The sequence below is a fragment of the Pyrus communis genome, chromosome 17 (genome assembly GCF_041283825.1).
Source record: "Pyrus communis isolate YQ-2024b chromosome 17, ASM4128382v1, whole genome shotgun sequence".
NCBI lineage: Eukaryota > Viridiplantae > Streptophyta > Magnoliopsida > Rosales > Rosaceae > Pyrus > Pyrus communis.
This window is the reverse complement of record NC_142581.1, coordinates 11,947,042-11,970,517: the sequence shown is the minus strand read 5'-3', so window position 1 is coordinate 11,970,517 and position 23,476 is coordinate 11,947,042. Positions and strand designations below refer to the sequence as shown.

At 37.4% G+C, this 23,476-nt stretch overlaps 3 protein-coding genes across 5 annotated transcripts; 2 read left to right on the top strand and 1 right to left on the bottom strand.

Moving 5' to 3' along the window:
* Positions 1–867: 867 nt before the first annotated feature.
* Positions 868–6,399, top strand: LOC137708608 (alanine aminotransferase 2, mitochondrial-like). Of its 3 annotated transcripts, none has more exons than XM_088689860.1 (15): positions 868–1,257; positions 2,698–2,748; positions 2,840–2,890; positions 2,989–3,054; positions 3,138–3,199; positions 3,339–3,417; positions 3,523–3,627; positions 3,727–3,837; positions 4,081–4,217; positions 4,351–4,425; positions 4,549–4,669; positions 4,765–4,919; positions 5,321–5,395; positions 5,494–5,697; positions 6,049–6,399. In XM_088689860.1, the coding sequence occupies exons 1-9, from the start codon at positions 1,063–1,065 to the stop codon at positions 4,174–4,176; spliced, it is 816 nt and encodes a 271-aa protein (XP_088545986.1). In that variant the 5' UTR covers positions 868–1,062; the 3' UTR covers positions 4,177–4,217; positions 4,351–4,425; positions 4,549–4,669; positions 4,765–4,919; positions 5,321–5,395; positions 5,494–5,697; positions 6,049–6,399. The 3 variants fall into 3 exon arrangements, with proteins under 3 accessions (XP_088545986.1, XP_088545987.1, XP_088545988.1); XM_088689861.1 differs by having other exon boundaries at positions 1,024–1,257; XM_088689862.1 differs by having other exon boundaries at positions 1,081–1,279.
* Positions 6,400–11,671: 5,272 nt separating this feature from the next.
* Positions 11,672–12,638, top strand: LOC148689475 (uncharacterized; the record flags this gene model as incomplete). Its single annotated transcript, XM_088688480.1, has 1 exon — positions 11,672–12,638. A coding segment is annotated over exon 1 (963 nt), but the record flags the coding sequence as incomplete, so codon positions are not given.
* A 4,412-nt stretch (positions 12,639–17,050) lies between these two features.
* LOC137709065 (uncharacterized) lies at positions 17,051–20,857 on the bottom strand. Its single transcript, XM_088688804.1, has 5 exons — positions 20,705–20,857; positions 20,045–20,576; positions 19,194–19,692; positions 18,930–19,011; positions 17,051–17,577 (listed from the first exon to the last, which is right to left on the bottom strand). The coding sequence occupies exons 1-5, from the start codon at positions 20,759–20,761 to the stop codon at positions 17,353–17,355; spliced, it is 1,395 nt and encodes a 464-aa protein (XP_088544930.1). The 5' UTR covers positions 20,762–20,857; the 3' UTR covers positions 17,051–17,352.
* Between the last annotated feature and the right edge of the window lie 2,619 nt (positions 20,858–23,476).

Genomic DNA, 23,476 nt, shown 5'->3' with positions numbered 1-23,476 from the left:
AAAAAGTGAATGCTTTCGTTATCTTGGATTTATCTTGCAAAGAATGAAGAATTAGATAGAGATCTCAGCTATAAAATACAAGATGGATGGATGAAGTGGAAGAGTGCATCGTATGTGTTATGTGATCGTTGTATGCTACTAAAGCTCGAGAAATTTTTTATAGGCTAGTAATGCTTTATGTCATGTAATGTTGGGGCGGTCAGAAAACAACACATGCAAAAAATGAGTGTAGCAGAAATAAGAATGTTTCGTTGTATTTATGGGCACATGAGGAAGGATAGGTTTAAGAATGAAGATATCCGAGGTAAAGCAGAAGTGACCGCAATTGAAGATAAGATGAAAAAAAATTTGTCAAGGTGATTTGGACACATGAATCGAAGACCTACAAATGCTCCGGTTAGAAGATATGACTACGAGGCAAAAAAGGATGGAGAAAAACCCATAAATATTTGAAAATAGACTTATGGAGTACTTAAAGCTAAAGGAAACTTGGCACAAAACCATGTGTAATATTGTTTTAAGATTCAAACAGCCGACCTCATTTAGTGAGATAAGTTTTGGTGGTTGTTGTTGTAATACAAAGTTTGATATTTTAGTAAAAAACTTGATGTTCGGAGCTTTCTAATGGTATTTTGTTTCTGTCATTTAGTATTATGATCTAATTTTACATTCTAGTGTATGTATAAAAAAAAATACTAATTATTTTTATTAAGATAATGTTACAGAGACCACCTATTTAAATCATATTTCGTAAACCATATGACAAAGTGTTTTTTTTTTTTTTGAACAAACAATATTATCTATACTTAAGAGATAAATGACTACGCTAAACTCTCAATAAGATAGCAATAATGTGGTTAAAATTTACAATCACTTAAAAAATCCACGTACAAAACAGAGGGTCATATTCCGTGGGAGATGGGCATCAAACAGTGAAACTCGTGGATTCAGCAAACAATCGACACACACGGTATTACCTTTTGGAAGAAGGTGCCCAAAATCCCATAGATTTAGCTTCCCTTTGCATCACTGCTTTTTTGTTTCCTCTATAAAAACTCGAAAATGCGGAAATTCGCAAGCGGCAGAGTAAGAAACATTCTCATCCGTTCCATTCAGCAACAGCAGATTGGTCCAACAAGCTCCTCTTCCTCTGTGTTCTCTTCTTCTCGGTCACGCTTCCTGTCTTCCTCCGCCGCTCCAGCTGTAGATTTCCATCCTTCTCTTCCTCCCATGGCTCTTCAGAACATCAATCCCAAGGTTCAACTCGGTTTATTTTCTGGTTTGTGATTTTTTCTGAGTTGGGTTTTTGTGATTTGTTTGTTATTTTGACTCTTGGGGTTTATGATCTCGTATAATTTTAATTAAGATTAATCTCAGTTTACTATTTTTAAATTTTATGTTTTTCAACATTTAATACAAAACTTTTTTTTCGTTTAAGAGTCATACTTAAAATGTTAATTTTGGGACAGTCTCGTACATCTATTTATCTGGCTGCTAAGTCTTTCGTTAACCGATGACGTATCGTCCATATGGATAATAACTGGACACCACTTGTCAATAAAGGTTCCATATGGATATTAAAAATAAATTAATTAATTAAACATTAAACATTAAAAGTTAAAAAAAAAAAAAAAAGTCTTCTTCCTCAAACCCCCGACCCCGCTCCTTCTCTACTCTGTAGAGGATGGTCTGGTGGAGAGATGGTTCCATATGGATATTAAAAATAAATTAATTAATTAAACATTAAACATTAAAAGTTAAAAAAAAAAAAAAAGTCTTCTTCCTCAAACCCCCGACCCCGCTCCTTCTCTAGTCTGTAGAGGATGGTCTGGTGGAGAGGAGAGAAGGGAGGGAGAATGGAGGAGGGTTAAGGATTTGAGGGAGAATGACCTTTTTTTTTTTAATTTTTTTAATTTTTAACATCCACATGGAACTTTTATTGACACGTGGGGTCACCACGTCATCAGTTAACGGGAGACTTAATAACCAAATTAACAGATGTATGAGACTGTCCCAAAATTAACATTTTATGTATGACTTTGGGATGAAAAAAACTTCATGTAATAAATGTTGAAAACCATGAAATTTGATAGTAGTAAATTAAGATTAATCTTTTAATCTATGTAGTTTCCTTCGTCTTTAGATTTCATGTTTTTCTCTTAAAAATTAATAATAATAATAATAACTAATAGTTATAAGATTGATGGATCATGAATCGTGGATGTACGGTATATTGGGAATTTTTAATTTCTAATTTTCTATTTTATTTCAGCCAAGACATTGTTGCATCACTGGCTCTCTTATTCTTGACCTCAGTTTTTTTTAATACAACGATATATCTTATACTAAGAAAACGAGGGAGTTCTTATGACTTGACAACCTAATTTGATATCGAATTTACTATCCACGAGATTCGAACCTAATACCTCGTGAAGATGAATACCACCCGACCATACTACTAAGTAGCCTCATTTTTGTTTTATATTTTAACTTTTGACAAAGTAAATTTAACTCGTCGCTCTGAAGAGATTAACTCGATTTGTTTTCATTTTTCAAGAGGGTAATAATTAGATTAATTGGTTATTTAATCTAGTTTTTAGTTTCTCACAGTCAAATACTTAAATTTGTTTCCTGATTCCTTAGTACTGGTGAACATATTCTACTCCATTTATCACTACTCACTGCTAATTTTTACAGGTTTTGAAATGTGAATATGCTGTCCGAGGTGAAATGGTCACCCTTGCCCAGGTACATACATGACCATAAATTTATGACTGAATCTAAGTGAAGTAATTCTTTCCCTTATCTTAATTTCCCTTGTAATGCCCTCCTGTCACAGAGGTTACAAGAAGAATTAAAGGCGAATCCCGGCTCTCATCCCTTTGATGAGGTGTGTTTACTTTCTCCTTTGACGAGTTACAGTATTGAATCTATATATTTTAGGACATTCTCTCACTTGGGTACTCACTGTGAACATATGTTATACAGATTCTTTACTGCAATATCGGAAATCCTCAGTCTCTTGGTCAGCAACCGATAACATTTTTCCGAGAGGTTGGTTTAGCGGACTACATGGTTGATAACATTAATGTTGAAACGTCTCATGTAATCCTTAATCGTTACAATCTTTGTTTCAGGTTCTTGCATTATGTGACCATCCAGCCATGTTGGACAAAAGCCAAACACAGGGTTTGTTCAGGTATCGGAAAATTGTAACGTATAAGAATATTTTTAGGCATCCTACAATCCTATTCAATTTAATAGTAAGAATTCATAGAGAAGGCTTCCTAGAAGTTAAAATCTTATCTTTCTGTTGATATCTTTGTTATCCGTTGCAGTGCCGATGCAATAGAGCGGGCATGGCAGATTCTGGATCAAATTCCTGGAAGAGCAACTGGTGCTTATAGTCATAGTCAGGTAAGATCGTTGGTTTTACATCACATAAATTTGTAAAACTTGGATGAAACTCATAAGCAAAATGTCATATAATGCATTCACCCTTTTGGCCTACTTTGACATCAGGGTATCAAGGGTTTACGTGATACAATTGCTGCTGGAATTGAAGCTCGTGATGGATATCCTGCTCATCCGAATGATATTTTCTTAACCGATGGTGCAAGCCCTGCGGTATCTCCTGAGTTCCCTTCTGTTCAACTTTAGTAGCGTCATGGTGTTCCTCAATATATCAAGTTCCACTTCATAACCATCTCCTTTCTCTCTTTCCAGATCCATATGATGATGCAATTGCTGATAAGTTCAGAGAATGATGGGATTCTTTGTCCCATTCCTCAATACCCTTTGTACTCTGCTTCAATTGCCCTCCACGGTGGCACACTGGTATGTCATGTTATTCATTTGATAAATGTCAATAAATAGAAATTGTTTTGCATTTATACTCTATTACTGAAAGACTAACTTGTTATTGGCTAAAACTCGAGCTTTAATTGAACTAATTAGTGAATTGCCTGATCATTAGGAAATTGATGTTACATGACTGCCAGAAACTAGAAGTTGGAGAATGTTATCTATATGTATCATTTATCATTGTAAGAATTCAAATCTGTGGCTTGGTTTATGCAGGTTCCCTACTTTCTTGATGAGCCATCGGGGTGGGGATTGGAAACTTCTGAGTTGAAGAAGCAATTGGAGATGCGAAGTCCAAGGGTATCAATGTAAGGGCCTTGGTTGTGATAAATCCAGGCAACCCAACAGGACAGGTGAGATATGAGTTGCTTTTAATCAGAAAAGTCCTTGTCATAAGTTGATTTTCTTAAGGGGTGCTATTGGAAGAGAATCTTGTGCTTAATTCTGGAATGTCATTGGTTAAGTTTTATGTTATCTTGTCTGCAGGTTCTTGCCGAGGACAACCAGCGGCAGATTGTGGACTTCTGCAAGCAAGAAGGTGTTGTTTTGCTGGCAGATGAGGTAGATGGATTTTTGTTTGGAAGATTTACTTTAATTACTTTGTGACATAGTTGAAGAACTGTAAATGTGGTTAGAAACTTCTATAGCTACTTCCTGGTCTCATGTTTCGATGAATTTATACAGGTTTATCAAGAAAATGTTTATGTACCTGATAAGGAGTTTCATTCATTCAAGAAGGTATCCCGGTCTATGGGATATGGCGAGCAGGATATTTCTCTGGTATCATTTCAGTCAGTCTCTAAAGGTAATTTGGTGGATCATTATGTTCATCATGAAGGCAAGGAGCTCGTTGAAATTAATGAACCTGGAACAGTTTGTCATTTTTTTTCTCTTATGTAGGGTTCTACGGGGAGTGTGGAAAAAGAGGTGGTTACATGGAAGTCACTGGAATCAGTCCTGAAGTAAGGGAACAAGTATACAAAATGGCATCCGTAAATCTTTGTTCTAATATCTCTGGTCAAATTCTTGCAAGCCTTGTCATGAGTCCACCAAAGGTTAGTTTGTAATAATCTTGTATTTAACTTTTCTCAAAGAAATTATTTCGGGTTTAGGATTGAGAATTGAGGATTTAGCATCGTAGTTAGGTTCAAATATTGGAATGTCCGAAATGGGAAAAGGCATACTAGTTTAAAACCATTTGGCAGACACTTCATTCTGGGGCATTTTGAGGCTTACTGATTATTTAACAAATTTCCAAACATTCCAAATCAGAAATTTTTGGACCATGTTCTTCTGTTAAGTGTGCCATTGGGGCTTTGGAGGAGTACAATTTTTCTCGCCCTTTCACTTAAATTTGTTACACATGGCATGGGGATCTGGAAATTCAGTTGATGTTAAACTTGGTAAATCAAGTAAGTTTGTTTTCTAATGGGTGAAACTTCTTGGTTGAATTCAGGTTGGAGATGAATCCTATGAAATGTATTTGGCCGAGAAGGATGGAATTCTGTCATCCCTAGCAAGGCGTGCGAAGGTTAGTAGTATGAAACAGTAAATACAATAGGATGACATTAGTTTCCGAAGTTCGTTAAATTTTTTGCACAGCACGACTGAGGTTCTTTTGAAATGCAGGCATTAGAAGAAGCATGGAATAGCTTAGAGGGTGTGACATGCAACAGAGCAGAAGGAGCACTGTATCTCTTTCCCTGCATAAAATTGCCTCAAAAGGCAATTAAAGCAGCGGAGGCTGCAACGACAGCCCCAGATGCATTCTATTGTCGCCGCCTTCTCAATGCCACAGGCATTGTGGTCGTTCCTGGTTCTGGTTTTGGGCAGGTTAGTTTATTTATTCTTGTCTGTTACTTAGCGTGGTAGGAATGGCTGCTCACCTAAATTGAAAATATTATGCAACCTATCAAGTGGTAATACCATATTATCCTTGCCTTCTATATTTTCTAAGTAACAATGACAAGTAAACCTCATGGCAGAACAGTGAAATATTTGAATTTTGAGTGTTTTAAGGGATACAAAATTATGGTCCATAAGGTGTTGGTGATTGAATAGGACCGCGTTTAATTCAACAAAACTATAAGAAGTTGACAAACCCATCATTTTGTTGATTAAGATTAAACGACTGTCATGTTGAGCAGTTTTAACTGAAGAGTTTTTTCCTTTGCACTGTGACAGGTTCTGGGCACCTGGCATTTCAGATGCACCATATTGCCTCAAGAGGATAAAATTCCAGCCATTGTCACCCGTCTGACAGACTTCCACAAGTCGTTCATGGACGAGTTCCGCGACTAGAAAACCCGAGTGGTTTGATCTTTCAGGTTAAGCGCCATAGGCTTTTCGTTCAATAGAGATGAACATTTGTGTCAAGACCTTGTAATCTTTTGTTCTTGTAGTGGATAAACATGTTCAGTACAGTCGAACTGGATGTTATGAGAATAATACCTTATCCGTACTAGGCTTTTACTGGTTTGAATGGCATATCATGATTTTACAGATCTTCAATAAAATACAGAACTTTTTCACTAATGGCACACTGAACAACAATTTTTCTTACATGGTATGTATCGTTTAAGTGGTCTGCAATATCTATGTATTATATATAAAGAGAATGAAAATGATGAATAGTGATTTGGTGTCGCCATGTTTCAACAAAAATATTTGGACAGAAATGCCCCCAAAACAAAAAACTTCAAAGGCTGGGGCATTTTCGTCATTTTAACAGTATTTCTTTAATAATTTACTTTTTGGCGCTTTTTTTTTTAAATTAGTACCTCATAATAAGCTATCAATAATGTGATTCAATTTCTTTATTTTTAAACATGTTCAAAACATCTTAAGAGGCATATAATGCAGGTTATAAAAAAGGTTTTTCGCACGCGGATAACAATGTGATTAAATAAGTTATCAAATGATTGTTTTTTTTAACAAACGATATTATCTACACTAAGGGGGAGGAGGTGGGCTTAACCTCGCAATGGGCTAGCAATAATGTGATTCAATTAGTTATTTATTAAATATTATTTTCTGTATTTTTAAACAATTTAAAAAATTTTAAGAGGCGTGTAATGCCGGTTATAAAAAAGGTCTTTCACACATGGATAATAATGTGATTAAATTAATTGTCAAATAATTTTTTTTAAAATAAACAATATTATCACAATAGGTTAACAATAATATGATTCAATCAATTGTTTATTAAATATTATTTTCTCTATTCTTGACGTAAATTCTATAGAGACCGATTTTATTATGTGAATTCAGCTACTTTAATTGGCTTGTGAGGGATTTCTTCCAGCATGATCTAAAATTATTCATTTACATCAAATATTTGACTTTCCTTTTGTCAATTTACGCATATAAATACATTTAAAATATACAAGTCATAAATAGCATCCCATGATTCAAAAAATGTCTTCTGCACGCGCGTGAGCGCGTGCATGAAGGCTAGTTATATATAAAGAGAACACAAAAGGTGAATAGTTTTTTGATGTCATAATGCTTTACCAAAAAGTATTGGACAAAAATGCCCCCAAAACAAAAAACTTCAAAGGCATCCCAAAATAATGCAAGGGCATTTTCATCATTTTAATACTATTTTTTTTTAATAATTAATGATTTTGTCGTTTTTTTTATTTATTATTTTTTGTTTTAATTAGTACCTCACAATAGACTACAATAATGTAATTCGATTTATCTATTTTTAAACACGTTCAAAACATCTTAAGAGGCGTGTAATGCCGGTTATAAATTCGCACGCGGATAATAATGTGATTAAATTAGTTATCAAATGATTTTTTTTTTTTTAACAAACGATATTATTTATACTAAGGGAAAAGTGGTAGGCGTAGTCTCATAATGGATTAGCAATAATGTGATTCAATTAGTTGTTTATTAAATATTATTCTCTCTATTTTAAACATGTTCAAAACATCTTAAGAGACATGTAATGCCGGTTATAAAAAAAGTCTTTTGCATGCAAATAATAATATGATTAAATTAGTTGTCAAACGATTTTTTTTTTTTTTTAACAAATGATATTATTTATACTAAGGGGGAGAGGTGAGCTTTGCCCCACAATGGGCTAACAATAATGTGATTCAATTAATTGTTTATTAAATGTTATTTTCTCTATTCTTAATGTAAATTCTATAGAAACTGATTTTATTATATGAATTCAGCTGCTTTAATTGGTTTATGAGGGGTTTATTCTAGCATGATCTAAGATTATTCATTTACTTCAAATATTTGACTTTTCTTCTAACATGATTTAAAACCTGTAAGTTGCGCGTAATATGCCGTGATTCAAAAAATGCCTTATGCACGCGCATGAACGCGTGCATGAGGCTGGTTGATAACTAAATATTGGATATATGAATCTAATGAATCCTTCGAACGGGTAGTCTTTGCATATAACTGGTACTATTGAGTGGCAATGTAGCCGAAACCCCACTAAACAAACAACCACTAAAATTAAACTAACATGGTTTAAGAAATTTGGAAGACCAGGAAACATGGCACCTTGCTTTCAAAGCCAAGGCCCAAAGAGAATGTCATCACTCTTTCTATTTCGCTCATACATCTCCATTAGATATTTTCTTCAGAGTCGGGGCAAACAACGTCGTTGGTGACGGGTCCTTTTCATCTTCATGATTAAACAGTTATACACTGAGGTAGCAATCGAAGGGGGTAATTAAAATATCACATCTTTAAGTAGTCAAAATTTAAAGTTATTGGTCCTTATAGTTGATGGTCATGCCTTACTGGCTTTTTATGAGGGTTTTGCACGTGGACAGAAGAAAAAAAAACTTATATAGAACGGGTTCATCGTCACATGATGTCTTTTATTTAATAATGCATTGTCATGTATAAATTTTTCTCTACGTTATAATGTATTATTGGTTTGGCACACTAAATGATGATGAACTCGTTCTATGTTAGGTGTTCTTCACTAATGGCTAAACCCTATGACTCAGTAGAATTTATACAAATCAAAGAATACACGTTGCCACCATTATATACAGGTTTAGGATTCAGGGACACATTTTTGTGGAGCTCACTCCGTAATAAGTTCCAATGATTCAACCGTTTATCTTTTATGTCTTACCTCAAATATTATGTCTACTAAAAATACCCAAAATCGAAAACTATATGACCGTTGGAATAAATTTGGTGTTTTTTAGAACCATGTTTGTTCATGTCCTTCACTATAAATAAATGTCTTAGTGATTTTGAATTTATCTAATTTTTTTAAGGATGATTTATGAATGATGCATTAAATTATATACAGTTCGAATTGTTTAAAATTACAAAATGAGCTTCTACAAAATGAGAGTCAAAATATGTGTCAAAAGCATGTGTTTTTGGATTCTAACCCATATATATATATGACTTTTGAGAGAAGCTCTTCTGTTGTATATTGGTGTTAATATATGAGTCATACTCAATTATGAAGACCAAGTAGTGGTCCAACGAAGGAAAGGGATCCTCTTTGGATCCCTTTCTCTTAATCCACCAAATCCAGGGATTTGGACTGTTGAAAAGTTGATCCAACGGTAAAGTTATTATAACTTTTAAAGTGGGTTCCTATTTGTAGCCGTTGGATTAAATTTCAACAGCCTGGATCTCCAAACTTGATGGATTGGGAGGAAGAGATTCGGAGAGGATCCATTTCCTCCAACAAATACCACCAATACAACTTTAAGAGAATGAGTCATCACCATTGTGATACAATGTTATAGGTAAGTTTATCTCCGCAAAACATAGAATTACTAAACTTGCTAACCAATATTAGACTCAAAAACTTTAAGATCTCGTTTGGTGGGCTGGATGGAACAGATTGTGATCAATTAAAATAGAGTCCAATTCATTATTTGTTGTGTCAAAATATGAGATGAACAGAACTGGACAAGAAGAATTATAACTTCAAAATAAAGTGAGTTATCTAACTGATCCTTATAAATAAATTACAAATACTGTCTTACAAGTCCCAATCGCCAACCTTTTGCTGCAACTGCAAGAGTGACCAGAAAAGCAATCACATTTGAAGTAGTTAGGTCATTTAAGACAAACTGGTGCAGCTTTTATCATCAAAAGATGTCAAACCTTTGGTCTCCTTGCGCACATAAAGAAATCAAATTATTATTGTGCCAAAATGCCATTTGCTAGTGGTAAAAGTATATATATCCTGTTCTTTCTTCTCGTGCACGGCTGCATGCATGTAGATAGGTTACAGGTTGGTCCCAGAGGTTCCAAGTTCCAAAAATGGCAGGAGGAAGATATTGTGGTGTTCTTAGATTCCGGAGGTAATAAGCCAACAAGCCAAATAACAAAGAAACAGCACGGAGACAACACTGCTTTCCACAATTCGCCTTTGCAGGCTTCAGATGTTTTCCGAGTCCACTCTAACCTTCTGCTCTCATGTGATCTTTATTTAAAGTATACTCAAAAAAGGGGAAAAATTGTAATTGGGACTCCGGTGCAAAAAGTATATATATAAGACCTCGAAGTAAATATATGGTTTCAATAACTCGAGCTACAAGTTCTTTCTAAGGGCATGTTTACCTAAGAGGAATGAAGTGAGAGGAATGAGAATTGTACTCATTCCAAGTGATTACCTGGAATCAAATTGTATGCGGGGCCCATCGAAATAGGGAATCAAATCCCTAATTTACCTGGAATCAAATTACCAACCAATAGGTGGTATTTGGATTCCGGAAGAAAGCCTCGAGCCGGAATCAGTTTTTTTACCCAATATACCCTTATCTGCTCTCCTTCCAGCCTTTTCAACAATGTCGTCTTGGTAGCAAAGCACCCAGTGCCTTCAGGTTTCAAATCAAAAGCCAGTGAAGAAGCAGACATAAGAGAGAGAAAGAGACAGAGGATCAATGTGGAGCAGATTGGTCCTCTGTTTCCGTCTCTCTCTTAGGTGTTATTATTTTGCAGGGGTAGATTTGTCAATCAAAGGAAGGCGGAAATTTGCATCCACAACCAATATAATAAATAAATATTTGGAATTAGTTAGTTATTTGAAGAAGAGAAAGAATAATTGGAGGAGAAGAAGGAGAATCATAAGCGAAGAAGAATGAGGGAAGAAAGATGGGGATTTTTAGAGGGCGAGGAGAGGAGGGGGAGGGCCTGCATTAATTCGTTGTTTAATTGAAGGCGTTCATATATATGGTGGGGGATTTTTATATGGTAAGTAGATGTTTTTTTAGGATACATAATTGTATTAGTGTCATATATACAAAATAATTGTATTATTAAAGGCTTTTTATATGGTAATTGAAGGCTTTTTTATGATAAATAATTGTATTAGTTTTATATATACAAAATAACTGTATTATTAATTAGTTAAATAAAATTTAAATATGTTTTGTACAAGAGTATTTTAGTAATCAAACTATTTTTTATTCTGATTCATATGAACTGGTAAACAACTATTGACAGTATGGACAGTATGGAATACTGTCAGTATGGAAGGGAATATTGCACGTGAAAAGGAATGTTGTATATTCCTTGACAGCTAGACACCACATGGTTTTCTGCTTATCTTTCTCTAGTTGCTGCATCATGGACAGCAAGCACAACACACTGTATTGCATTTGTTTATTGCATGCGTATGTGTGCATGCGTGTATGTAAAATGTGTATAAAACACTGCTGCCGTTGCAGCAGTTTAATAAGAAAAATACAACAAGTTGAAACCAAAATTACGAGATGGTATCAGAGCAGGAACCATAGGGTCCTGCCTCTGTTGTTTATCCTTCTAGCCTGTTCTTCTTCCTCTGTTCATCATTTGTTGTGATGGCAGAAGATATCCCATCTAGTTCTGAGGCTACAAGTTCCTCAACCCTAACACCAGCCAACATGATACACGGGGAGAGCAACCCACGACTGTGCTCCGTGTTGTTGAATGAGTTCAACTACTTGCCATGGTCACGAGCTATATCTCTTGCTCTAGGAGGAAGATCGAAACTAGGGTACGTAAATGGAATCATCAAGCCTCCAGATTCTTCCTCAGCTAACTTTGATGCATGGCACTCAAATGACCAGCTTGTTATGTCCTGGATACTTAACTCGATGGAGCCCAAGTTGTCCGAGATCTTCAGCTACTCAGATTCTTCACACATCTTATGGGAATCGATCAAGGAAATGTACGGCAATCAACACAATGCTGCCCGTGTGTTTGAACTGAAGAAAAGCCTCGCTGGACTTAAGCAAGGTAATCAAACTTTCATTCAGCATCTTGGAAGCATGAAATATATGTGGAATGAACTTGATCTATACCGTCCACACACCACTGAATCCGCTGCACTCTTGAAAATGGCTGATGAAGATAAAGTGTTCCAACTATTGGCAAGCTTGGGAGTTGAGTATGAAGACTTGCGTAGCCACTTACTAATGACTCCTGAGCTACCATCGTTCGTCAACGTGTGTCATGCAGTCCAAAGAGAGGAAACTCGAAGGAAAGTAATGCATGTTGAGCCTCGGTCTAGCCCAGAAGCTAGGGCTTTCACCAGTAACCACAACTTCACTAGTGAAAGGTTTTTTAATGGAAAGAAAACTGACTGGAAATGCACATACTGCAACACCAAGGGGCACGTACGGGAAAAATGCTGGATTTTACACCCTGAGTTAAAACCTAAGTTTAACAAGGAAGGAAAAATGATCAGGGATGGGAAAGGGTTTACGCCTAAAGCCTTCCAATCTAAAGAGATGTCAAACTTCACCTCAAGCCCTTTCTCCCTGATCAATGAGTTTGCTGCCTTTCTCCAAAAGAAGAGTGATATCGCTGAGGGTAACAATGTCACCACGGAAAATTCCACAGAAATGCTTGGAAAATTTGCTGGTTTTTTGGCAAATTCAAACACCACTACATCCGGCAATATCCCAGGTATCATTTGTGCACTTTCCACGGCTCTCAATCTCACACACGATTTTTGGATTGTAGACTCAGGTGCCACTGACCATATAACCAACAACCAAGCTTGTTTACATGAGTTTCAAAAATTACCTAATCCTACTCATGTGTCTGTAGCGAATGGGAAAGGGGAACCAGTCCTAGGAAAAGGAAAAATTAAATTGATGGGGAGTGATGTAGAGTCTACGGCACTATATGTACCCCCATTTCCATTTCAGCTTCTGTCCATAGGAAACATCACACATACTTTGAACTGTCTTGCTATTTTTTCTCCTCACACAGTTGTGTTTCAGGATCGAGTCACTCAGAAGAAGATTGGTGAGGGTTTTTTCTTAAATGGTCTGTACTACATCTCAAAGGAGTTCAATCAAATTAAGGAACCCATTGCCACCCTAAGCCATGTCCAGAAGCATCAACTTTGGCACCAACGCCTCGCTCATCCCTCCGAACCAGTAATGTCTAAATTATTTCCAAATTATTGTACCAACACACATAAGTGTGAGATCTGTCAAATGTCAAAAGCCACTAGGCTACCTTTTGTACCCTCTAAATCTAGAACCAGTAAACTCTTTGAAGTTGTACACTCAGATATTTGGGGACCTACCCGTGTTGAGTCATTTGATGGGTACAAGTATTTTGTTACATTCATAGATGACTACTCTAGGGTTACCTGGTTATATCTCTTAAAGTCTAAAAGTGAATTTTTTACAGCTTTTCAAGACTTTCATAAGCTAATAACCAACCAATTCTCCTCAAAAATATATACCTTACGGTTAGATAATGGCACCGAGTATACCTCCAATAATCTGTCAAACTACTTGAGCAGTCATGGTATCTTGCATCAAACTAGTTGTGTGGGTACACCACAACAAAATGGTGTTGCCGAACGCAAGAATAGGGATTTATTGGAGAAAACTAGGTCTCTTATGTTTCAGATGCAAGTTCCCAAGAGATTCTGGTCCCAAGCACTCCTCACTGCAGCCTATATCATTAACAGACTTCCCACTCGTGTCCTGAATTCCAAATCACCTTTTGAAGTTATGAAGGGAAGAACTGCTGATTTAACTCATTTCAGGATTTTTGGATGCACTTGTTATGTTCACGTTCAAGCAAATCATCGTGATAAACTCGAACCTCGAGCTATCAAGTGTGTGTTTATGGGGTACTCGAGTTCTCAAAAGGGATACAAATGTTATAACCCACACACTGGGAAGCTGGTTGTTTCTAGGGATGTACGGTTTGATGAAGTAGTTCCTTTCTTCAACAATCACTCCCCGAATAGTTCTCAGGGGGAGAGTCTAATGGATATTTTTCCACTACCAACTCTTGCTGAAATCCATACAGACACCCCCCCATACCACCCTATAAGTGATTCCCCAGTTAATGAGATGGTCAGTGAAGATATACCTCGTGCCCCAGCACCAGTTGTTGCCACACAACCAATTGTAGCAGCACCAAAAAGGAACCCAATTCGCGATCGCAATCCTCCTCTACGGCTGCAAGAGTACATCACTTACAGTGCAAGGCATCCCATTTCTGAAGCTCTTACTTATCACAAACTGTCAGCATCTCATGCATCCTTCCTAAGTCAGGTGACAAATAAAGTTGAGCCTAAAAACTTTCAAGAAGCAGTATGTATGCCCGTGTGGAGAGAAGCCATGCATAATGAGCTCAAAGCACTGAACGAAAATCAAACCTGGAGTGTGGTAGACCTTCCCAAAGGGAAGAAAGCCGTAGGGAGTAGATGGATTTACAAGACCAAATTCAATTCCAATGGTACCATTGAAAGACACAAGGCACGATTGGTTGCACGGGGGTTCACTCAAACCTACGGTATTGATTACAAGGAGACTTTTGCTCCCGTCGCCAAAATGAACACAGTAAGGGTGTTGTTATCAGTAGCAGTCAACCACGACTGGCCCTTGTTTCAAATGGATGTTAAAAACGCATTTCTTCACGGTGAGCTTCAAGAAGAGGTGTACATGAAGCTACCTCCAGGACACCCTCAAGAACAAGAACCTACCAAAGTCTGCAAGCTTCATAAAGCTATATATGGACTTAAACAGTCTCCTCGAGCTTGGTACGCCAAACTGAGCTCTGTTCTTGAAGTGGCAGGGTTCAAAAGGAGTCATGCTGATTCCTCTCTCTTTGTTCGAAGTGGTGTCCAAGGGAAGCTCATAGTTCTTATATATGTTGACGACCTTATCATCATGGGGGACAACATGGATGAACTCGAGGCTCTTAAAAGGTCGCTTCACCAACAGTTTGCCATTAAAGACTTGGGAACCTTGAAATATTTTCTGGGAATTGAGATGGCTACCTCTTCCAAGGGTCTATTCTTGAATCAAAGGAGGTATGTTCTTGACCTTCTTAAAGAAGCACATATGGTCAACTGCAAACCTGCTCGCACCCCACTTGCTAGCAAACTTCAATTGGATGCTCCAGGTTAACCCCTATCAAATCCTAATGTGTATCAACGCATGGTTGGGAAACTCATTTACCTCACTATCACAAGGCCTGATATTGCTTACTCCGTTAGCCTTATCAGTCAGTTTATGCATTCTCCTACATTGGTTCATTGGGAAATTGTCAAGAGAATCCTCCGATATCTCAAGGGTTCGATCGGCAGAGGCATACTCATGCAGAAAAATGAGTCTAATAACATTCTGGCCTATACCGATGCTGACTGGGCTGGTAATTCCCTTGATCGAAAATCCACCACAGGTTTTTGTACCTTTGTAGGTGGAAACCTTGTCACCTGGAAAAGTAAAAAACAAACAGTGGTTGCACGGTCCAGTGCTGAAGCTGAATATCGGGCCATGGCAGCAACAGCTTCTGAACTCATCTGGTTGAAGAGTCTCCTTCTTGATCTTGGCTTCACCAGCAAGGAACCCATGTCCTTATTCTGTGACAACCAGGTTGCAATGCATATTGCATCCAATCCTGTCTTCCATGAACGGACTAAACACATTGAAGTTGACTGCCACTTCATCCGCACTCAAGTTCAATCCAAAGTCATCGAAACTGTGTACACTAGAAGTCATGATCAACTTGCGGACCTTTTCACGAAAGCTCTCGATTTTACACAGTTTCAACGGTTATTGTTCAAGCTTGGATCAATCAACCCCCTTGATCCAGCTTGAGGGGGAGTATTGACAGTATGGACAGTATGGAATACTGTCAGTATGGAAGGGAATATTGCATGTGAAAAGGAATGTTGTATATTCCTTGACAGCTAGACACCACATGGTTTTCTGCTTATCTTTGTCTAGTTGCTGCATCATGGACAGCAAGCACAACACACTGTATTGCATTTGTTTATTGCATGCGTATGTGTGCATGCGTGTATGTAAAATGTGTATAAAACACTGCTGCCGTTGCAGCAGTTTAATAAGAAAAATACAACAAGTTGAAACCAAAATTACGAGAACAACTAATATAGAATATGCATCATTTGTACTTCGATTCTAAACAACTTCAACATAAATCTAATTCTGATTCCACCTCATTCTGATTCCTCCTCAATTCAATTCCTCTCAATCTGATTACGAATTAGTAAACGAGCCATAAATGTCAAGTCATTAATAAGAAGAAGAAAATGTGTTTCAGTTTGGCCTTAATTTGTTTTTGGGGTCATTACCGTCATTTGATAACTACTTGTAGACACATGTAAGGTTACTCCTTCTACTAATGTGGAATTCACTCATGTGTGGGGAATTTTCTAGTCTAACACGTAGACAATACTAACGAGATGGTGTGGAAAGTGTGTGGCCATTGGGCTTCACATGTGGTACAACTGGCTCTAAAACAATGAAGAAAGTTGTGGTTTCACCGTAAAATCAATTGACAATATAAGGAGTACCCAAATTACTTATAAGCACATGCAAGATTGCTACTTCTATCAACAATCTTTACTTGGACCAAAAAGCACAAATTCTTTATACAAGCGATATTGAAAAGTAAAAAAATTAGACTCAATACTTCATTTGTAAAGATAAATGCTCTTAACTAAATATTGGATTAATGAAATGTCATTTACAGGTTATCCTTCAACACTTGATTAAGACATTGTTCATTGGTAGTGATTAGGGGTGCAAGTTTGAATTTTCAATTCCGCCGTAAAATTTCTAATCCGAATTAAAAATAGTGTTTCCATCCGATCTAAACTTTTTGGAATGGAAAATGGAAACCCAATTAGTGATCCAATTGTACCGAAAATAACCCCAAGTAGTGATTGTTACACTTACGCCTATATGCATTTCACATCCATCAATCCTCCTTTATTTATTCAATCCTCACACAAAGTACAGGAGGAAGAGCAGGAATACGAAAATCGCTTCCCTTGTTCGTAAGTTAATTGTAGATTCTAATTCAGATTCGATTTCCCCTTCTAACGAAAAAAAAAAATGACCTAGTGTTGCAGCCACTACTGCTCTTTTTTGGACTTACAATGGAGCCTCATTCTTAAAATATGTAGTTCTGATTTATCTGTGAGACTAAGTAGTAGTACAAATTAAGAATATATATTTTTTGCATTTTTTTCTTTGATGACCTCGATTGTTACTTAATGTTACTGCAAGGGAAGCAGCCACAAGAAATGTGGCCAGAAAAATGTGGGTTGTGCCTATTTGTGATCATTTTGTGTGCATTGTTGGTGGCCTTGTGGATTTGTTCAGAGTGCTGCTGCCTCGCTGTTGCTCTCCACTCCTCAGCTTTTCTATGCACTACTGCCATCCTCTTCATCAGCTTCTCCTCCAGGTTTGAACTCATCTTCTGTATTTTCACCTATAATCCAATACAAAAAATGCATCAGCCAGTTAACTACAATGAAGTTCAAGTGAAGAGGGAGAAATTTGCAGACGTGAGTTTGACTACAATGTGTAGAGTTGATGAGCTCCCACTATGCAGGCGAGTTAAAAGCAGAATATTAATTGTATAAAAAAGAGAAAATGTGAAATGTTAGGATGACCGCTACACTGCTATGTGTTGTTACTAAATTGGACATGATTCGTAGGTCAAGGACACAAAGAGTATGGTATTAACAAATAAAAATCCAAGTTATAACAATAATGAATTGATGATGCTACAAAATAGTGTGACTGTAATACTGAATACTGAATAGTGCCATCTTCACTAATCTATAACGAATATAGGAAAGAACAAAAAACCAAGCTTCCAACCCAATTAAAGTAAATACTCTCCAATTCCCTATGGATTTGTAAATGCTGCTACTTCCACATGGGAATGCTACTTGCCAGTATTAAAATGTGGGGGTGATGACTTCTAGCTTTCTTCTTTGCTTTAAAGGTTTGGCATGCATAGAAACTACATAGTATATAAAGCAAAACGCACTTCAATGGAAGTGGACCAGAGTCCAGTGTAAAATACAAAAGAAGAGTAGTATCCAAGAGCGACGGGTGGCTCGAGAAGTAGGATGCCAACAAAACAATAACCTTAATCCAACCAGAACCAATATAGTAATGCACTTCCTACCATTGTAGTTTGACAATGCAACCACTTAGTAATATGTTTGATAACCAAATAGCAAAAGTGCACTATAACTTGAAATGCCAGCTCATGGATCCATCATATGGAATCTACAACAGTTGGAAAATTATTATAGTAAATACACACAAATAGAAAATATTATAAGTTTTTAATCAAAAATAGAATTAAAGGATCACTAAATCGAGAAGGGAAATGATTTTAGCATACTTTATTTGTGGTCTTTGTATTGAGTAAATTAAGGAAGAATTAAGGGATAAAATTAAACCAGGTGTATAAACAGAAAATAAGGGTGCGAAAATCATTTACCATCCAAGAATAAACCGTATTTAAACCTGGGTTTGTGTGCCCCTTTATTGACGTGACGTCATAGTGTTATTCGGTTTTTTTTTATTCCTTATTAAACGTTTATAACCAGCTCAACTTGTGTATATTTTCCAATTATTTCCCTATTCTAATAGAAAATCATACAGAAAAACAGCAAAGGGAGGCAACATCAGTATTCAAGTTCACATCTCATGTTTGTAATGCTTGCATTTGAATTGCCGTGCAAAAGCAACAAATGGTTAAAGAACAAAAACCTGCTAGAGTAAGATTCCACCAAGGATATAATAACAGAATGACAAAAGTACCTCAAGCTTTCTTGACTGAGCTTCCGCTTTTGCACTTTGGAGGTTGACCCAAGCTTGGATTTTTGCTTCTTCTCTCTGATACCTGTACATTAAAAACCCATTCATTTTTTTATTACAAACGATATTACTATTCTAAGTTTGAGTAAAAGACGGGGAGAGGGTTTAAACCCTAGATGGAGTGCATCGAAAATGAAGGCCTTACCCACCACCTGCAAAACTACTCTTAAAACTCAAAAGAAATGTGGTTTAACATCCAGTTATTACCTAAGGCAGCATTTGTTATTTTCTTCCCCTTCCCATGCAGCAGCTCTAATTTCAGAAATTCTTTCTCCCCGCGGATTGCTTGTTTCAAAATGTCTCAAGCTTTTCGATATTTCCACTTCCTCTTCTTCCCTTGAGCTCCAGTTCGATTGAACTGAATCGTACTGTGTCCCGAGGCACTCCTGCAGCTGGGCAATGTCAATGGTGTTGTTGGTGCTACTAGAGTGCCCCAATGCCAATGGCCCTGACCTATTTGCAGGTGTGTTGTGGCGCGCGGGAGATGAGCACTTGAACAGCGTAGGGCACCTCGAAGTTGTGGAGCTTCCAAGAGGAGTCATCTCTGTGCCGACATCTCGATGGTGTACATGATGAGCCTCTTCTGTGCCGCTGCCTGCATCTTTTATGGCATCACAGGCCGAGTTTTTGAATAGAAAACCTTCTTTAGTTGGCTCTAAGTACCTGGAATTGGGTAAAATTGGTTCTACGTCGTTGACAAACTTATCTGCACAAACAAAACAAAACCCAAATTTCAGTTTTGTAATACAAATTAACTCAGTTCATAGAAATTTGGTTACGATCAAATTAAGCAATTTCAATGTAACAGTAACTATTTCAGCTAGAAGATTTAAAGACTCCAATTCTCTTTGCATAAGCAGATGCTTAGTAAACTTAGAACAATTCTTGTGTGTTTTCCAGAAATTGAAAAATTGAAGGTAAAAACTAGATTCTACGCCGCCAACCCCCCCCCGGGCGGGGCAGGGGCGGGAAGATGAAGGTGGATCAACAAGGGGGGCATGTGATGCAAACACCAACAGGTGAGAAGCTTCCACAAAAGTTGAAGTAAAATATTTAACCTTTTAGAAGCACATCAGCTGAGGTTGAGACCCCATTGAAAGCTCTGGCAGATTGATAATTGTTCAGAGAAACACATCTTTGGAAGCTTGAGACCACCTTTGAGACCTTATCCTCTGTGACCCTTGATTTTTCAGCAAAAACCTCACATTGTTTTGGGTTAAAAATATTTGTGGAATCTGATTGTGGCTTGATGGTGTGAGCAGGAGATTCTTGGCAGGAAGTGCTTATGAGCCACTTCTCAGCATCATCCCACTTTGAAGGAAAGCTCTTTCTCGAAAAGTTGCCAACTGAGAAGCAGAAAACTGGCCTTCCAGGAGTGGGAGGAGCTTCTACTGCTCTCCTCTGTGTCACAGAGCTCACTCCTCCCTCCCTCCGCTGTGCTGACGTGACATTTCTTGGGACCGGGAGTGACTTGACAAAATCAGAGGTTTCCTTGAGGTTGAGCTTGCAGAGAGGATCTGGAAATGTGTCAGCAAATGGATTGTTACTGGTTTTTCCATAGAAGCTTGGGTTGCTCTCCAATGGCGGTTCCTGAATCACAAACACCAAAAACAACAGGAAACAAAAAAGGAAAACAAGGAAGAGTAATTAAAACTCATATGGGCAAATGTAAAAACAAAATAAAGGTAAAAGGAAAAAACCAAATGTGGGATATTTACCCCACTGGATGAGATAAAAGATGGAGGTTGAAAGCATCTGGGGCTTGTGAGATCCATGGAGAGAGAGAGAGAGGCTTTGTGGATGTGGATGTGGATGGGATGCTTCTCTTTGTGGAGTCAATACTTTTTGGTATCTTGAACAAGAGCTGTGTCTATCTCCTCCACCATTTGGGTAAATTATAAAACACTTTTTCATAAGAAAATGACTCGGTGAACAGAAAATTTGAAGCAGAGTAGAAAAGCATTGACTGCTCCCAAGTTGCAAAAATTTTTTGGCACTGTGAATGAAGTTGAGGTTTTATCATAAAATTAATTGACAATAAGATGAGTAGTTTAATCTCTTATAAGCTCTTGCAAGATCATTCCTTCTTTCAATGTGAGACTCATTCTCAACACACTCTTACGTGTGGCGAATTTTCAAGTCTAACACGTTGATAGCACAATGGGATGACGTGGAGCACATGTGACCGTTTGGCTTCACACGTAGGACAACCTACTATGATACCTTCTTAACAAACTGGGGTATCCCAATTAACACGAAGGCTAGCCAGAGGGCTCATTTTTTACCTCTGATCCTCCAAGATATTAATATTTTAATGAACAGTACATGACCATATTTATCTCCATCTCCAATCGAGAACCAAAGGACCATAAGACTCGTTTTATATTTATCTCCGTATCCCTTAAGTTGGATAATGCTCGAACATAACAAGACACGTTCTTTTTCTCTCATACCAGTTAAAAGTACTGTTACAAAATTGAGTCACATGGGAGTTGGCAGGAAGCAAAAGCTTTGACGCTCTGCCTTCAAAATTTAGACTTACTGTATAACTACAGTGACAGGGCGTCGCACTTGAGCAGAGGCAAGACTAGGAACTAGAAAGTGGACGAAAGAGTGTACCTGTACCTCGTAAAAAGAAGAGGGACTGCTTTGAGAGTAGTCCCAAGCGTGTGAGAGAGAGAGATTACTTGTTTGTTTTATATTGGGAAGCTTCTTTTGGGGTTGATCGATCCCCTTCTCTAGGTTGTGTCCTTTTACAGCTTTTACAATTTACAGGCTTTGTAATTTGGATGGACTCTATGGATTATGGTGTATGTCTCATTCTTGGTAACTAGATTGCTCTATATCCCATCTCTATGTTTGTCTGTCTGTATTGCTCTTGGCCTATAACCCAATTGTTTGAGAGATGTAAAGAAAAGGTGACAAAAACAAGTGGTGGTGGTGCGTATCAAGAACTTGTATTGGGTACATTGGAAGTAGTTTTGGGTAGTTACAACTTACATGAAGTTGAACACCAAGAACACATGCTATACTTTCAAGAAGTTGAACTTCAAGATTGGCTCATGTTATGGTCCAGAATTCTTAACCCTTGGATCTTTAGTTAAGGAATAATGTCTAAACAGCTTAAAGTTCCGTACCATGACATTCGTTTACTGCACTTTTATCTATCTTTGAAATTACATATTTTGTAATATAAGACACCCTGCAGTGCGCAGACTCACCCTTAGTTTAAAATAGATCTAGACTCTGGTTTTAATTTAGGATAAAGCTAAGGAGACTAAATTTTATAAACTAAATGATAGGAAAGTTGATGAATTGGATTATTATTTAAGTGTTGACTAATGTACTTATTTCTTATTGATAATACATCACTTAATTTGCAAATTTAGTCTACTTGCACTTTTACCCATCATTTCCATAATATGGCTTCGTCACTGTCCGGGTGTAGGTCAACACGCCTTGACTTCGGTGTTTATTTGGATATTCAGGTCAAGATTGTGGAGCCAAAAATAATCAAGAGGCGACACATGGAGTTTTGTGCAAAATGACAAAATTACCCTTGAGGAGCACCGGAATTCCTACGCGCAAGTAGTGAACAAACATCCCACAATCAATCAAAATTGCCCAAATAGGCATTTATTTTTAAACCTATTTCATCCATCCTCATCAAATCCTCTCCACAAGGTAACCCCCGAAACATTTCTTTTAAATTATGTTAATTGGCTAATTAATGGATTTATTACCTAATTAATCTATTAATGGCCAATTAAACCACCAATTACACCCAAAAAAATACACAAAGGGCCGGTCACCTTCTCTCCCAAAGGGACCGGCCATGCACTATATATTCAACCTCATTTCCTCTAAAAACCTAGGTCTTGACTCTTGCTAAACACTCAAAAATTCCCCAAACATTTTTCTCTCAAAATTCTAACTTTGGCATCGGATTTTCTTCTGCCAAAGCCACCCCTTCCCCCCATTCATCGTGGGAGCATGAGGCTCTTGGCCTTGACCAAAGGTGTTATTTGTTTTGTAGGTGCAATTTTGTCCAAGATCAAGGAGGAAGAAATTTGCATCCACAAATTGGTGTTTTCATTGAGAGTTGAGTCTCACACTCATAGAAGACTCTTGCATTCAAGGTTTTCTATTTTCTTGTCCATTTGTAGATTTTTCGTACATTCTTATTTTTAGAATTTTTTATTTGCAAAAATTCTTTGATAAAAAACGTAAAAGAGAAGTATAATGGCTAGAAATTTAGAAAATTCAACAAGTGAAAATTCCAATATTCAAAAGATGGGACCGCGGCGATTCACAAGGCTAAACGTGACAATAAGTGGAGCGGCACCAGAACCACGAGTTTCCACCATGGGAACCACCACGATAGCCACCATGGTAGCCATCCGCAGCGAGGTCCATGGTGTCACCACCACAGCCCGAGCTGTGCCATCCAAGGCTCACGGCACCAAGGCCATGGTGCAAGCCATGTGACT